Source organism: Artemia franciscana, chromosome 1 (genome assembly GCF_032884065.1).
Source record: "Artemia franciscana chromosome 1, ASM3288406v1, whole genome shotgun sequence".
Classification (NCBI taxonomy): domain Eukaryota; kingdom Metazoa; phylum Arthropoda; class Branchiopoda; order Anostraca; family Artemiidae; genus Artemia; species Artemia franciscana.
The window spans coordinates 43,623,336-43,640,020 of NC_088863.1; the positions used below are offsets into that span (position 1 = coordinate 43,623,336).

At 35.8% G+C, this 16,685-nt stretch overlaps 1 protein-coding gene across 3 annotated transcripts in view; it reads left to right on the top strand.

The window, feature by feature from the left end:
- The window catches only part of LOC136030025 (protein scarlet-like), a 213,933-nt gene that overhangs the window by 190,875 nt on the left and 6,373 nt on the right, over positions 1 to 16,685 (top strand). For 2 of the 3 annotated variants that reach the window (XM_065708651.1, XM_065708641.1), the window contains exons 10-12: positions 3,481 to 3,705; positions 7,976 to 8,111; positions 14,379 to 14,484. In XM_065708651.1, the coding sequence (XP_065564723.1) occupies positions 3,481 to 3,705; positions 7,976 to 8,111; positions 14,379 to 14,484 (467 nt within the window). The remainder of the gene's footprint in view (positions 1 to 3,480; positions 3,706 to 7,975; positions 8,112 to 14,378; positions 14,485 to 16,685) is intronic. The other variant, XM_065708657.1, reaches the window with a different exon arrangement.

Here is a 16,685-nt window from a genome sequence, read left to right on the forward strand (position 1 = left end):
AGCTCATATGGCACTTGTTACGAGTAGGCAGTACAACAAAGGAGATGAGCCCGTCACAAACCACACCCGCCACCCCAAAAATGCGGTTCGGAGCTAGAAATAGAATATGCAGTTTCACTCAAGTCGGTGCATTTCTGGCATCGCCTCGGATCATCTGGAGCAGATGACTGTTGTAACTTCCAAGTTTCAGCACAATAAACCTATTCAAATGAACGTGCTCAAATGAACGTTTTTTCTCTGTGTTGACGTTTGTGAAGGACTACCTCCGGACAACGATGGAAAACGAGCGACTTTCGCATTTGCTGCTTATATTCTCTGAGAAAGCTGCAGTGAAGGAGCTCAATTTTGAGAAGCTTGTCGACGACTTCGCAAAAATGAAGCAAAGGAGATATCCATTGCTGAATTAACTGTACGTAAGTTTCTGATTTATACAGTAAATGTTCTATTTTGGTACTGTTTTTGGTCCCTAAATAAGCTGCAAAATGCGAACCCCAAAGGTAGTACGGTACCTAAAGGCATGTTCGAAAATTTTAAAATTTTTAAGGCTGGATGGGGGCCCAAAATCGATTTTTGGCCCCCCCCTAAGGTTTTCTGAAATGGCGCCACTGCTTCCCAACCAAAACCCAGAATCCATATTGATAATAGTCAGCCGGCCACAACTCGAACCAATCTAATTTTTTTTTCTCGCCAAATACATCGATGTAGCACAGCGCAGGGGGAACAACTGGAGGAATCCAAGCTTGATAACCTTTCTGTTTAAGCTCATTTTTCATCTTTATAAGGGATGATCAAATTTATCGAACTGATTTGCTGACATCATCTGTTTTGTATACTTTTGAGAAAATATGGCAATTCTCAATATTTACTTATTTTCTAAAAGGTTGGTGTCTAATTTTTTTATTCGCTTGCAGAACCATATATTTGTCATTTATGTTTTTAAGTCTGAACTTGGTAAATTTATCATTTTGTTCTGTGACCCAAAATTCACATCGAACAAGTAATTTCTGCAATAGTTCATTAATTTTATCAAGACTCTCTTCTTTTGGCAAAAACTTTAAGTTCCATGCAATAATATTATCTCGCCGTTCAGCATTTTCTAATATTAATACTTTGTTTGAGAGTGGTCCTAGTGTAGAATTGTCAAACGACTTACTTGACGATAGGTGTTTAGCCGCCTCTTTTAGTTTTGAGATAGCATCATCATGAGCTTGACTTAAGCTTTCCAATTTTAGGGTCCTGGACGATACATTGCTTATTTTAGATCTAATTTCTGTTATTTCATTCCTTAGACCTTTCACTTCATCTTGAATAATTCTAACAGTTAATAAAATCTGTTGTACCCTAGCTGCAAGATTTTGAATGTGTTCGTGCATAGTTATAGAATCAGTTGAGTTGCGAGTCAATTCCAAGTCAACTTCCCTTTTCTTTCCTTTTCCATCATACAAATTAGTAAGCACTAGCTAAGAAGAGTGTGAAAAATAAATTGATTGCGTCACACAGGTGTGTTGTTCACTTGATATTAAACAGTTCCTGGTAACGAACTGTAGTAAGGAGCGACCCGGCTCAATAGTAAACGAAACTCTGAAAAACGATATTTTGATGATAAAAGATACATCAAAATATTTTGATTTCCATGCTAATTCTAAATATATAAGTTTCATCAAATTTAGTTTTTGTTATCAAAAGTTACGAGCCTGAGAGAATTTGCATTATTTTGGAAAATAGGTGGAAACACCCCCTAAAAGTCATAGAATCTTAACGAAAATCACACCATCGCATTCGGCGTATCAGAAAACCCTATAGCAAAAATTCCAAGCTCCTATCTACAAAAATGTGGAATTTCGTATTTTTTGCCAGAAGACAAATCACGGGTGCGTGTCTATTTGTTTGTTTTTTTTCTTTTCCCCAAGGGTCATCGTATCGACCAAGTGGTATTAGAATGTCGCAAGAGGGCTCATTCTAACGGAAATGAAAAGTTCTAGTGCCATTTTAAGTCTCCCAAAGAATTGGAGGGCACCTAGGCCCCCTCCCACGCTCATTTTTTCCCAAAGTCAACGGATCAAAATTTTGAGATAGCCTTTTTGTTCCGCATAGTCGAAAGCCATAATAACTATGTCTTTAAGAATGACTTACTCCCCCACAATCCCTGGGGGAGGGGCTGCAAGCTACAAACTTTGACCAGTGTTTACATACAGTAATGGTTATTGGGAAGTGTACAGACGTTTTCAGAAGGATTTTTTTGGTCTGGGTGTGGGGTTGAGGGGAGGGGCCTACATGGGAGGATCTTTGCTTGGAAGAATATGTCATGGGGAAAGAAAAATTCAATGAAAAGGGCGCAGGATTTTCTTGCATTACTATAAAAAAAACAATGAAAAAATAAAGATGAAAAGGTTTTTTCAATTAAAAGTAAGGAGTAGCATTGAAACTTAAAACGAACAGAGATTATGACGCATATGAGGATTCTAAAAATACTTTAGCATAAAGAGCGAGGTATTTAGGAGGAGATGAATACCTCGCTCTTTATGCTACAGTATTTTTAGTAATTTCAACTATTTATTCTACGGCCTTTCTGATTCAGGGGTCGTTCTTAAAGAACTGGGACAAAACTTACGATTTAGTGTAAAGAGCGAGGTATTAACGAAGGTACAAACCCCCTCGTATACATAATAAAAATATAAGAATATAAAAGTTTGTTACGTAAGTTAATTCTTAAGTTAGGTGTACTTTTTACTAATAAAAACGTTCGTTAAAAAGTGAAAGTTCTAGTTGCCTTTTTAAGTAACCGAAAAATTGGAAGGCAACAAGGCCTCCTTCCCCACCCCTTATTTCTCAAAATTGTCTGATCAGAACTAAGAGAAAGCCATTTAGCCAAAAAAGAATTAATATACAAATTCCATTTTAATAATTTATGTGCGGAGAGCCAAAACCAAACATCCATAAATTCAAAAACGTTCAGAAATTAAATAAAAAAAACTAGTTTTTTTTAACTGAAAGTAAGGAGCAACATTAAAACTTAAAACGAACAGAAATTACTCCGTATATGAAATGGGTTGTCCCCTCCGCAATTCCTCGCTCTTTACGCTAAAGTTTGACTCTTTGCCACAATTCTACTTTTTAAAACAATTAAAAGCTTTAGCGTAAAGAGCGAGGAATTGCGGAGGGGACAACCCATCTCATATAAGGAGTAATTTCTGTTCGTTTTAAGTTTAAATGTCGCTCCTTACTTTCAGTTTAAAAAACTAGTTTGTTTTATTTAATTATTTAACTGGCTCGTGCATTAAGATGTTATCCGACTGAGAAAATTGAATGCTGGAATTTCTTATATGGTAACAGAGAATAAAAATTATTACAGGAGGTATTTTTATATTGCCAGGGACGGTGTTTTCACTGTACACAATTCTCCTGTGCGCTAGAAGATAGCTCTTAGAATTTTTTTTAAGTTGATGATAACTACCGTTAACGTTGCTATCTATTTGACAGATGCTTGCGTTTTTGGTTGGACTCTGTTTCACGGATTTACGTTTAGATCAACACGGAATACAAAACATCCAGGGAGCAATTTTTATATTTGCCACTGAGAACACCTTTCCATGTATGTATGGCGTACTTCAGGTATTTCCCAAGGAGCTTCCATTATTTCTCAGAGAAGCAAAAAACGGTTTATATCGTGTAGATGCATATTATACAGCTAAAGTGATGTCTTTGGTAAGTACACTATGTTTAATTCACATTGTTTGGCACTTTGAGCTAAAGAAGAAACTGGTACAGTCTAAAAGAGCGTATCCAGGATTTTTAATAGGGGGGTGGGTAAATTTCTTAAAACCATAAAAAAAATTTATATGCATTTTTATTATGATTAAGGGATCGCTCAGAAATTTCGGAGAGGGGGAGTTCACACCAGGTAACCCACCCCCCTGGATACTGCTCTGACAGTCTGTATGTGTTGTCCCCTGGAGGACTAGCTTATCAATTACTCAGCCATATCCCTCTTTCCATCATTGCAGTTGTTATTTGTCATGTTATTAGCATTATTTGTATATATGAAATTTTAATTTTTTCGATTACCGTAAGTATATCCAAATTTATATTAGGCTATGTCCAAAGACCAAACTAGAGTCAGAAGATGTGTACTCAATGATTATATTTCTATGTGAAGGACATGATTTCTCTGTTGTGGCAATATTTCGTATTTAATATTCGTAGAATGGTAATAACTATTTTCATTTAACCTGAAATCCTGATAGTAAAGCACTATAGTTCAATATTTTAGTAGGATTTTTTAAGTAAAGTTTTACTACTCATGATTATAAGCTACTAGTGACCCGTCTTTAGCATTTGTCCCATTTATTTCCCCCTTCCCATTAAATTTTGAAAGGTACCTTTATTGTGGGCATTTTCATAATAAATGTCTCTTTTTTTGTTTTCATGAAAAAATGACAATACCACCTATATTAGCCCTTGTCTATATTAGTCAGGGGTAATGTCTATGTTACTCAGGGGTAATGTCTAAAATATTCGGGGGCAATGTCTAAATTAATCAGGGGTAATGTCTATATTAGTCGGGGGTAATATCTATATTTACGGGGGTAATGTCTATCTTAGTCGGGGGGTAATGTTTATATTAGTCAGGGATAATGTCTATATTAGTCGGGGGAATAGTCAAAATGGAATGGGGAATAATCAAGTCATGGCTAATTGTATAAAAAGCCAGGACAGACAGTCGAATTGAGTGAGAGGCAATTCTGGCATTAACCCCCCCCCCCCCCCTTATTAGGATTGATTTGATTTTGACAAATATATCTCCAAAAAAAAATGACGCAACTGCTTAAGCCTATACAGACTATGAAGTTATACTATGTGCTATTTTATTACTATATACGGCTATATGTAGTTTATATATGTAAACTATAGACTACATTTAATTCAAAGCTAATCTTACAGGGGAACTGCGAATAATGAATTGTAATAGATACAAATCAATTTCTTGTAAGTTATTTTTTAGACGCCATGTTTTTTGCTTTCCAAACGTTTACTTTGACTCTCTTTCTTGCAAATAAAACGATGTGCTTCTTTTTGAAAATTAAATTAAAAAAAATAAGTTTTTTAACTGAAAGTAAGGAGCGACATCAAATTTTAAAACGAACAGAAATTACTCCGTGTACGAAAGGGGCTGTTCCCTCCTCAACGCCCCACTCTTTACGCTAAAGTTTGACTCTCTCAATTCTACTTTATAAAACAGTAAATAAATTTAGCGTAAAGAGTAAGACGTTGAGGAGGGAACAGCCTTCTTCATACACGGAGTAATTTCTGTTCGTTTTTAAGTTTTAATGTCGCTCCTTACTTTCAGTTAAAAAAACTTGTTTTTTTTATTTATTTCTGAACGCTTTTAAATTAATGCATGTTTGATTTTGGCTCTCCGCAAATGAATAATTAAAACGAAATTTGCATATTATTTTTTTTTTCCTAATTGGATTTCTCTTAGTTTTTATCTGACGATTTTGAGAAAAAAGATGGGGGAGGAGGCCTAGTTGTCCTCCAATTTTTTGGTTACTTAAAAAGGCAACTAGAATTTTTAATTTTTAACGAACGTCTTTATTAGTAAAAAAAAGTACATAACTATAAATTAACTTACGTAACGAACTTCTATATTCATATATTTTTATTATGTATATGAGGGGGTTTGTTCCCCTTGTTAATACCTTGCTCTTTACACTAAAGTTTTAGTTTTTGCCACAATCCTTTAAGATTTACCCCTGAATCACAAAGGCTGTAGAATAAATAGTTGAAGCTACTAAAAATACTTAAGCGTAAAGAGCGAGGTATTTAGGCAGAGATGAACCTCCCATATGCGTAATAATCTCTGTTCGTTTTTAGTTTTAATGCTGGTCCTTACTTTCAGTGGAAAAACTTTTCATTTATATTTCTTCATTGTTTTTTTAGAAATTATGCTAGAAAATCCTGCGCCCCCTTCATGGAATTTCTCTTTTCTCCCATGACAAATTGCTCCAAGAGAAAATCCTCCCATGTAGCTTCCTCCTCTCAACCCCCCAACCACAAAATCCCCCTGAAAAGGTCTGTACACTTCCAAATAACCATTACTGTACGTAAACGCTGGTCAAAGTTTGTGACTTGCAGCCCCTCCCCCGGGGACTGTGGGAGAGTAAGTCAACCCCAAAGAGATAGTTGTTATGTTTTTTGATAATGTTAAAAAAAATGGCTATCTCAAAATTTTGATCCGTTGACTTTGGGGAAAAATGAGCGTGGGAGGGGGCCTGGGGGCTCTACAGTTTTTTGGTCACTTAAAAAGGGCACTAGAACTTATCATTTCCTTTAGAATTATAGTTAGAATTAATAGTCTCTTTAGAATTAGAATTTATAATAATCTCTGGTTTGTTAAGTTTTTCTGAAGAAGTTTTAGATCGGTGGATAGATTACTCAACCGATTAAATGTGCGAATCGCAAAAAAAAAAAAGATTTAAAGTGGGACTGCTACTGACAAACTATTCAATATTTAAACCAATGTCAGTTACAAACGGGTAATATGTACCAGGATCTTTGCGTTTTTTGTTATTGTTTATTTCCAGTTGTAAATCAGTGTCAAATTAGATTCAACCCATGCTTTAAATTAATCCAATACTTATTGCGTACAAAATAAGCATTAAATTAGATTCTTAGACAAATAACTAAAGTAATTATTTAATTAAACTGCTTGTTTAAATCCAATTTTCCACGGATAAGCCTGTAAAACCCAAATTTTGAAATCTGAAAATTCGGAATCCAAAATGTTTTTAGATGCGTGTTTTACCCGAAAAAAGTGTCTCCTAGGGCCTCGTGCCTCTTAGATGTCGTATAGTTAAAGTCGCCTTAAGACAGGTTTGTATTGAAAAGACAAAATGTTATGGTCAGTAGACTGTTGCTGGAAAATTGACTTGTCCTATTCTACAGTAGTCACCTGGTTTCTGTACTTAGACATTTTTATACTTAAAATATGAAAAAATATATCGTACATGCTAATATATTCATAAAAACAAGTATATTTTCAATTGCATTTAAATTAACTTTAAACTAAGACCAAAAATAGAGAGTTTGCATGGAATTTCAACTTTCTATGTAACTAAACTTCACCGAAATGAAGTTTCTTTTGCATCCTCAGCAATAAAGAAGTAGTATTGGTAGAGAACTAGTAAACATTCAAAATAGTGTGAATGACTTATGCCCCACGGCAATAGTGTGAATGACTTAACACCTCTGAAGCTTATAAGACCACATCTTACATAAAAACCTTATACGCTCCCAGGGCTTAACTTACAGCACATGACTCCGGGCTCTGGGGGGTTCTGTCGACACAGGAGCTTTGTTATTTAAACTTTAAACTATTTTGAATAAAATGGCTGTCTCAAAATTTTGATCGGATGCATTTGGGGTAAAACGGCCTTGGACGGGAGGCTAGTTGCCCTCCAATCACTTTTGACTCTAAAAAAGGGCACTAGAAAATCCGATTTACAATTGAATGATCCCCCTCTGAAGTTTATACTACCATCCCTTACATAAGAACTTATTTGTCCGTGGGGCATAAGTCACAACCTTTCCTCAGGGCTCTGGGGGGGTTGTTGACCCCGAAGTTTGTGTTATCTGATCATTGGACTATTTCAAACAAAATGGCTATCTAGATCTTTTTCGATTGAACGTATTTGGGAAAAGAGGGTGTTTGTGAGGGGAGGGGGGGGTAGTGCCCTCCGATTACTTTTCACTCTTAAAAAGGCAACTAGAACTTTCAGTTTCCAATTAAATTAGCCACCTCTGAAGTTTATACGACCACTCATTACCTAAAAACTTATATACCCCTGGTGCATGACTTAAATTATTTGCCCCTGGACTCTGGAGGAGGGTCGTATTGACCCCAAAATTTTTCTTATCTGATGTTTAAACATTTAAAATAGTGTGTATTAAAAAGAATAACATAATCTTTTTTCAGTTACCAGGATTTATATTAGAACCGATTATCTTTACAACTGTAGCTTATTGGATAATGGGGCTGAGGAACAGTGCCCCAGCTTTTTTATATTCTGTTCTGGTCATTATATTGACAGCAAATACGGCTAGTGCATGTGGTAAGATTATATTTGTAGCTTATATAGAACTTATGCCTTGTTAGCATAATCTAGGATAAACTATCACTTTTCGAACCAGTAGATTTTAGGCTTTTAATTTCATAAGACATGTGTTTCAACATAAAAAGTTTCAATAAAAATTATTTATGCCTGGTACTTTTATCCCATCAGCTACCTAGCAAGCTAATTATTAGTCCGTAGTCTTTTTTCCGTAGTTCTTTTCTTTTTTGTATCTTGTTCTATTTGTTTCGTATTTCTTTTGGTGTGTGTTTATAGTTTTTTCTTTGTTGTGAAATACTGGGTTCGCGGATCAGTAACTTATGATGTTTCTATCTATCTACCTAGCAAAAATGCCTAATGTCTTAATCCTTCAAGTTACCTCAAAGAATATATACCCGTGGAATTTGTGCCCCTTTGGCCAAAGAGGTCTCCGCATATTCATCCTAATGTAAAAGCAACAGTACATTCAGATATGGAAAAAAAACACAAACAATACTTATTTTGGTTTACATGATCAGATTATGGGTAACTGGGTAACAATAAATGCCGTTGGTTGTTGTTCTAAGAGACAGACTTTGGCTTTCTATTTAACAATTTTTCCGACTCTTTGCAAATTCTATTTGTTTAATTAAGATTTCTAATCAGATTCAATAACAAAGACATAGCAAGCTGTTTTTATTTCTCCCTTTTTTTCTCTCTCTATTTTACAGTCTCTCTTCCAAACCTGTGAATTACCATAGATTCTTGAACAAAGAACAATGAGAAAAAATTAATACAGACTACTGAAGTAACTATTTACTTTAATAATGCTATGAACTTGATTGAATTTTACATTTATTTTTAAGGTTGCTGTTATTATTTTTTTCTTTGCATATTATTCGTTTTTATCAGTATTATTATTAGGCTACATTACATTAGTTTAATGCTATATTATAAAGTTGTTCAGAGTGGCATTGGTTAATAAATAATGTACGAAAACCTTTGCTAGTTCACCCTTTTGCTAGTTTCCTTTTCATATTGTGTAACAAATTAATTTAAAAAACCTTTATGAAAAAGAAGTTTTAGAGAAAAATAAAGGCCATATTCAACTTAAGATCGAAGAAACAGAAACCTATAATAAACCAAACTCAAAATGACCAGAAATTACTATTAAAGAACAAATGAAACCCAAAACGAATAGAAATTAAAAAAACAATCATAGCAAACAAACGTACAATAGGTACTAATATAGATGAATACATAAATCTTAAAACGAGTGAAAATTAAATTGAGTACGCAAATCAAGCTTGAAACGAACAAAAATCACTACAAACAAGAGTTTGAGTATTGCCTCCTTCTCTCATTGTAAAACTATAAAACCTACTGTGTAATTGGCGCTTTACTGAAAACTATATGTTTCTTGAAAAATCTTGGAAAGTACAAATAAAATTAAACTGAATATTTCATATATTATGATATTAACTGTTGAAAAATCATTTGTTCTAGATTTTATTTCACTATAATTTTTATTTCATTTCCAATGCTGTAATAGCTGGGAAAGAAAATATTTTTAACATAATCGATTTTCAGTGAAGGGCGCTTTCAAATTCTAGTCAATTGAGTTCCCTCCGAAGTTTACCTCTTCCATAAAAACCCTATATGCCCCGGGGCATAAGTTACAACCCTTTCAGGGGGCTTTGAGGGGAGAAGGGTGTTGACCCTAAAGGTTTTGTACCTGATTGTTGGGCTATTTCAAACAAAATGGCTATTTCAAAAATTTTACTGAATGCGTTTGGGGAAAAGAGGGTGTTTGTGAGAGATGGGAGTGTTAGGTGCTCTCCAATCACTTTTGACTCTCGAGAAGGATACTAGGACTGACTCTGATTTTCTTTTGACTCTTAAAACGGAAATCAAATGAGCCACCTCTGAAGTTTGTAAGACCACACCTTACATAAAAACCTTATACGCCCCCGGGGCTTAAATTACAACAATTGACTCCGGGCTCTGGGGCGTTATGTCGACACAGAAGCTTTGTTATTTAAACTGTAAACTATTTTGAATATAATGGCAATCTGAAAAATTTTATCGGATGCATTTGGTAAAAAAAGGCCTTGGAAAAAAGGGCACTGGAAATTCCTACTTACAATCGACAGATCCCCCTCAGAAGTTTATGCTACCATCCCTTACATACAAACCTTATATATCCCAAGTTTAATCACTGAATAAAATCATCATCATCATACCCCGGATCATAAGTTACAATCCTTCCCAGGGGGTCTGGGAGGGTCTTTTGATCCCTAAGATTGTATTACCTGACCGTTGGACTATTTCAGACAAAATGGCTATTTAGAAATTTTTGATTGAATGCATTTAGAAAAAAGAGGGTGTTTGCGAGGGAAGAGGTAGATGCCTTCCGATCACTTTTGACTCTTAAAAAGGTAATTAAAAATTTCAATTTCCAATCAAATGAGCCACTTTTGAAGTTTAGACGACCATCCCTTACATAAAAACCTTATATATCCCTGGGACATAACTTAAAACATTTTCCACTGGCTCTGGGGGTTGTGTCGACCCTAGAGTTTTTGTTATCTGATGTTTGAACTATCTTTTAACAAACTGTCTAACTCAAAATTTTCATTGGAAGCATTTGGGGAAAAATGGCATCGGGAGGGGGCTATTTGCCCTCCGATCTCTTTTGATTCTTAAAAAGTGAACTAAAACATTCAATTTTCAGTCAAATGAGCGCTCTCTGAAGTGTTTACGAGTACCTCTTTTCTAAGAATCACATACGCCTACAGTGCAAAACTTACAAGGCCTGGGCCCGGGGAGTTGTGTCGACCCCAGAGTTTGTTATCTGATCATTGAACAATTTTTAAATTTCTATTGGATACATTTAAGGGGAAAAGGCACAGGGGTAGCTTCCCTCCCATCACTTTTGACTCTTAAAAGTGGCACTATAACTTCCAATTTCTAAGTCAATGAGCGCCCTATGAAGTTTATAAAACCATCTGTTCCGTATGAAGTGCCTCTGTGAAAAATAAAAAAGAATATCATAGCCTTATGGCCTTAGGGTTGGTGGGAGGACGCTCATTGGATCACTTTTGACTCTTAAAAAGAGAACTACAACTTTCAATTTCTAATCATTTGAGTCCCTTCCGAAGTTTGTATGACCACTTCTTCCACAAAAACCTTATATGCCTCTGGGGCATAAGTTAAAACCCTTCCTGTTGGCTCTGGTGGGGTTATGTTGACCCTTAAGTTTTTGTCATCCGATTGTTGGAATGTTTCAAACAAAACGGCTATTTTAATATTTTGATCAGATGCATTTGAGAAAAGGGGGGTATGTTGGGGGAGAGGAGTAGATGCCCTCTAATCACTTTTGATGACTCTTAACAAGGTAACTAGAAATCTCAATTTACAATCAAATGAGCCACCTCTGAGGTTTATACGACCACCCCTTACATAAAACCTGATATGCCCCCAGGGTATGACTTACAACACTTGCCCCCGGGCTCTAGGGGGCGTTTTCGATCCTAGATTTTTCATTCGGTCGAAAAACTATTTAAAACAAAATGAGTATCTCAAAATTTTGATTAAATGCATATGGGGAAAAAGAGCCTTGGGGGGGGGGGGGGGTCAGTTGCCCTGATCACTTTCGACTCTTAAAAGGGTACTAGAAATTCCATTTACAATCAAATGAGCCTCTCGAAAGCTTATACGTCCATCCCCTTTATAAAAACCCTATATGTCCCCGGGGAACAATTTACAATTTTCCCCGGGCTCTTGAGATTTGTGTTATGTGTGGATTTTTTGTTATATGATGTTTGGTGTATTTTGAACAAAATGGCTGTATAAAAAATTCGATTGGACGCATTTAAGGAAAAGAGAGTTAGGAGGGGGGCTAGTAGCCATCGGATCACTTTTGACTCTTAAAAATGAAGTAGAACTCTCAATTTCTTATCATTTTAGTCCCCTACAAAGTTTATACGATCACCTCTACCATAAAAACCTTATACACCCCCAGGGCATAAGTTACAACCCATCCCCAGGCTCTGGGGGGGGGGGTATGTTGACCCAGAAGTTTTTATTACCTGATCATTGGACTTTTTCAAACAAAATGGCTATCTCAAAAGTTTTTATTGGATGCATTTAGGGAAAAAAGGGTGTGTGTTGGGGGATGGGGTAGATGCCCTCCAGTCCCTTTTAACTCATAAGAAGGTAACTAGAACTTTACATTTCCAATCAAATGAGCCACCTTTGAAGTTTATACGGTCCCCCTTATATAAAAGCCTTATGTACGCCCGGGGCATAACTTAAAACACTTGCTCCGGGGCTCTGAGGGACTTTGTCGATCCTGGAGTTTTGTTATCTGATGTTTGAATTATTTTTAACAAAATGGCTCTCTCCAAGTTTTATCGGATGGGTTTGGGGAAAAAAGGTCTCGGGGGAGGAGGCTAGTTGGCTTATGATCTTTGGACTCTTAAAAGGTGAACCAAAACTTTCAATTTCTAATCAAATGAGCCCCTCTGAAGTTTATACGACCATGCCTTTCGTAAGAACCATATATGCCCCCAAAGAATAACTTACAACACCCGACCCCAGGTCCTTAGGGCTGTGTCGACCCTGGAGTTTTTGTTATCTGGTCTTTCAACTATTTTTAACAAAATGGCTATTTTAAAATTTTTATCGGATGCACTTGGGGAAAAAGGGTGTGTGGGGCTAGTTGCCCTCCGATCACTTTTGAGTCTTAAAAAGAGCACTAGATATCCGATTTTCGATCGAATGAGCCCCCTCCAAAATTTATATGACCACCCTTTCCATATGAAGTACCTCTGAGAAAAAAATAAATATTGAAACATTGGAGCCTTATGGCCTTTGCTGTAGGCAACGCTATAGCGTTGGCTCTGATAAACTTCGTTTCACAGTGCATTTCCTTTAGTGTATATCCTTTAGTGCATTTTCATTCAGTGTATTTCCTACATCTTGTACATTAGTTTGACCTTATGATCCATGTACGACTACTGCTGCTACTAACACTACTACCACTTCCAATGCCACTTGTAGCTCCAAGTAGACTGAGGACAACACAGCTACGTACACTCCACCTCTATCAAAATCTATTAAGGCCTCCTCTTCTTAAACCCTCCAAAGAAGTTCTAATTTCCCTTAAATCCTTCCTTACGACTTCCCACCACTCAATTCAGGAATGACTTCCTTTTTGTTTGGCCCTAGACGGCTGGCCGAAACGAAAAAATCTTTGGCAATCTGTCATCCTTCATTCGCAGAACGTGTCCTAGCCAAATGGTTGATGTTCTATGCCGAATCCAGTCTTTGAGCTATAGTTTGCTTAACCCTACTACTACTACCACTGCCACTTGTAGCTTCAAGTAGCCTGAGGACAACACAGCTACGCACACTCCACCTCTATCACAATCTATTTAAGGCCTCCTTTCCTTAAACCCTCCGAAGAAGTTTCAATTTCCCTTAAACCCTTACGTATGACTTCCTCCCCCACAATTGTCAGGAATAACTTCCTTTTTGTTTGGCCCTAGATGGCTCGCCGAAACGAAAAATCTTTGGCAATCAGCCATCCTTCATTCGCAGAACGTGTCCTAGCCAAATGGTTGATGTTCTATGCCCAATACAGTCTTTGGGTAATAGTCTGGAGACTAAAAATATAACACCTATTTATTCAACTATAAATTTTGAACTTAAAGTACATATCTTCTTATACTAAACAGAAATTTTATAGAAAAATATATATTACATATTTTTTTTCTGAATCCCTCTTGCAATCATATTTTTCAATTGTATAATGTCACAATGGAACATTTGAATTGTTTTACTGCATCCCCTTTTGATTTCTAATTTATTCCACAGACCTGTTTCAATGACTACATAAGCACAATATTGTTTAGTAACTATTGCTACCACTGACAAGTCATTAAGCCACCTCTGAATGACACATTTGAACGCGACCTTTCTACATCGAGGGCAGTTCCGAGCTTCACTTTCTATGTCCTCCCATGCATTTCGTTTTCCTTGAAATCCCTTCTTATGATCCCTTCTCACTCCGCTCAAGGACGCACTACTTTTCATTTAATCCAAAATGGTTTGGCAAAACAACGGCTTTTGGCACCCATCACCCTTTTTATATTACTAGCTCATTTCTAGCGATATGTTAGTAATAATTTTGAATATTTTTTCCTAAAGTGCGCATCTTTAGTTTAGAAAACGGTTAACATTATTGGATAGGCCAAATTGGAATGAGCTGCATTTTTTTTTCAGGGATGTTCTTCTCAGCTGCCTTCGAATCTTTGTCAATGGCTTCAGCTATCTTAATTCCATTTGACTATATTCTAATGATCACTGGTGGAATATTCATTAACATAAAGTAAGACAGTTTTCAGCTTAATATTATCTGTTATTTTAGTAAAATGAAACGCATGCTGTACAATAGAAATGAGCCAATAATTTCTGCCACCTTCTAAAAGGACTTGTCTATTCATAAGGAAAGAGTTAGCTTTGCGTCACCCTGTAGGTCGTCTTATCCCTGACAATAAATCTAGACAATTAAACTTTGTAATACAAATTAATTTAAAAAACTTTTTCCATGAAATAAGCTTTTCAAAGAAAAGTGAAGAGTTCCACTAAACCAAAAATGAGCACAAATAAAGTCAATTAATATTCCAAGCGTAAAACTACCACAAATCACCATCAATCAATGAATGAAACCCAAAACGAACAAAAATTACAACAAATAACCGAGTCAAACTCAAAACGAGCAGAATATAGCATGAGTCGGGCTAACACGCATCCCTGCCTTATGAAGACCAGAACATAATTTGCGCTTTACTGAAAACAATTGTATTAAATATATGTATATGTTTATGTGTATGTTAATTTCTGCTTATTTTAAGCTTGACTTTGTTATTTATTGCAATTTCAGTCCGTTTTGGGTTTCATTTATCTACTGATGGTGATTTTTGGTAGTTTTGCGCTTGGAACATTATTTGACTTTATTTCTGCTCAATTTTGGTTTAATGGAGCTCTTCACTTTTCTTTGAAAAACTTGTTTCGTGGAAAAAGTTTTTTGTATCAATTTCTGTTCGTTTTTTCTTTGTCTTTTTCATGGAAAAGGAAAATCTTGTCGTTTGTTTCTATAAGAATACATAGTTTGGCTTGCTATTTGTATGTTTGAGAAATTGTTTCAACAATTTTTAACAACTCAAAACCCATTTGAAAATCTTAACACAAATACTATTGTTTAATTTTGTTTTATTCCTAATCCAGTTGGCTTGAAAAATAAAACTTAATGCAGTTCCTCAAAAAATTGTATCTATGCTCTTCTAGAACCTGGATACATTCAGACCCTTTTGTTTTAGTTACATTATAAGAGCAGATGTAGTAATAATAGTAGCCCATAAAGTTTCAATTTAATATCATCAGTCGTTCTTGGGATATTACTGAGAGGATTTTTTTTTGCAACCACCATACAAACAGTGCCTTTTGATTTAGTTTTAAATCAACATTTGGTTTTAAATCATAATGGGTAAATTACATAACTGTGGGGTTTAAACTTCCCCTGATTATTCTCTTAATATTTCACCTTCATACAAATAGCCTTAATATTGCTAGTATCATATTAGTATTCGTAGTAGTAGTGGAAGTCGTAGCAGTAGTAATGTTGCATTATTAGTAGTAATATCAGGCATAGCAGCAGTATTAATAGCAGTAGTAGCATACAAATGTTGCCTTTTGGTCAATTGTAAATCCCCCTCATAATACCCTGGATGTTTTAATCTCGATATTGTAGGACGTTCCAAGAACATTCCAAAAACATGCGCTGTATTGACGCCCTTTTCATTTTAATGCTCGTAGCCTTACAATTACTTGTTGTATAAGAAGTAATTGGGAGTAGTTCAGTCGTAGTAGTAGTAGTAGCAGTAAAAGCAACGGTGGTAGTATTCTTAGTAGGAACATACACATATTTCCTTTTGATAAATTGACAATCTTCAGATTCGTAGTATGTTTTCATTCAGTTCAAATTTCCCTTCAAAATTCTGTCAAATTTTAACCTTCATACGCTTAGCCTTAATATTAGTAGTATCATAGCAGTAGTAATAATAGTAGTAGGAGCAGTAGTAGCAGCAATAGTAGTTGTAGCAGTAGTAGTAGTAGTATTAGCAGTAGTAGTAACAGTAGCAGCAGTAGTAATAATAGTAGAAACAGCAGGAACAGGTTGACTTTTGGTCAGTTGAACACCCCCTTATGATGCCCCCGAAGTTTTATCTCGATACGGCAAGCTGATCCAAAATTATCGCTGATACACCTTTTTGACAATTTGTATGCACATAGTATGTATTGATTTGGATTCAACTTTCCCCTTAATATTTCCTCAGATGTTCATTTTATTATCCCCAGTCTTGGTAGTACTCGCTACAGAAGCAGTCGTTTTATTGGTAGTAGCGGTAGTAGTAGTAGTAGTGGTAGCAGTAGCAGTAGTGGTTGTTGTAGTAGCAGCATCATGCATATATTGCCTTTTTGGTCAATTTATCGTCTCCTTTATCAGTTCCTGATAGTTCAGGAAATAAA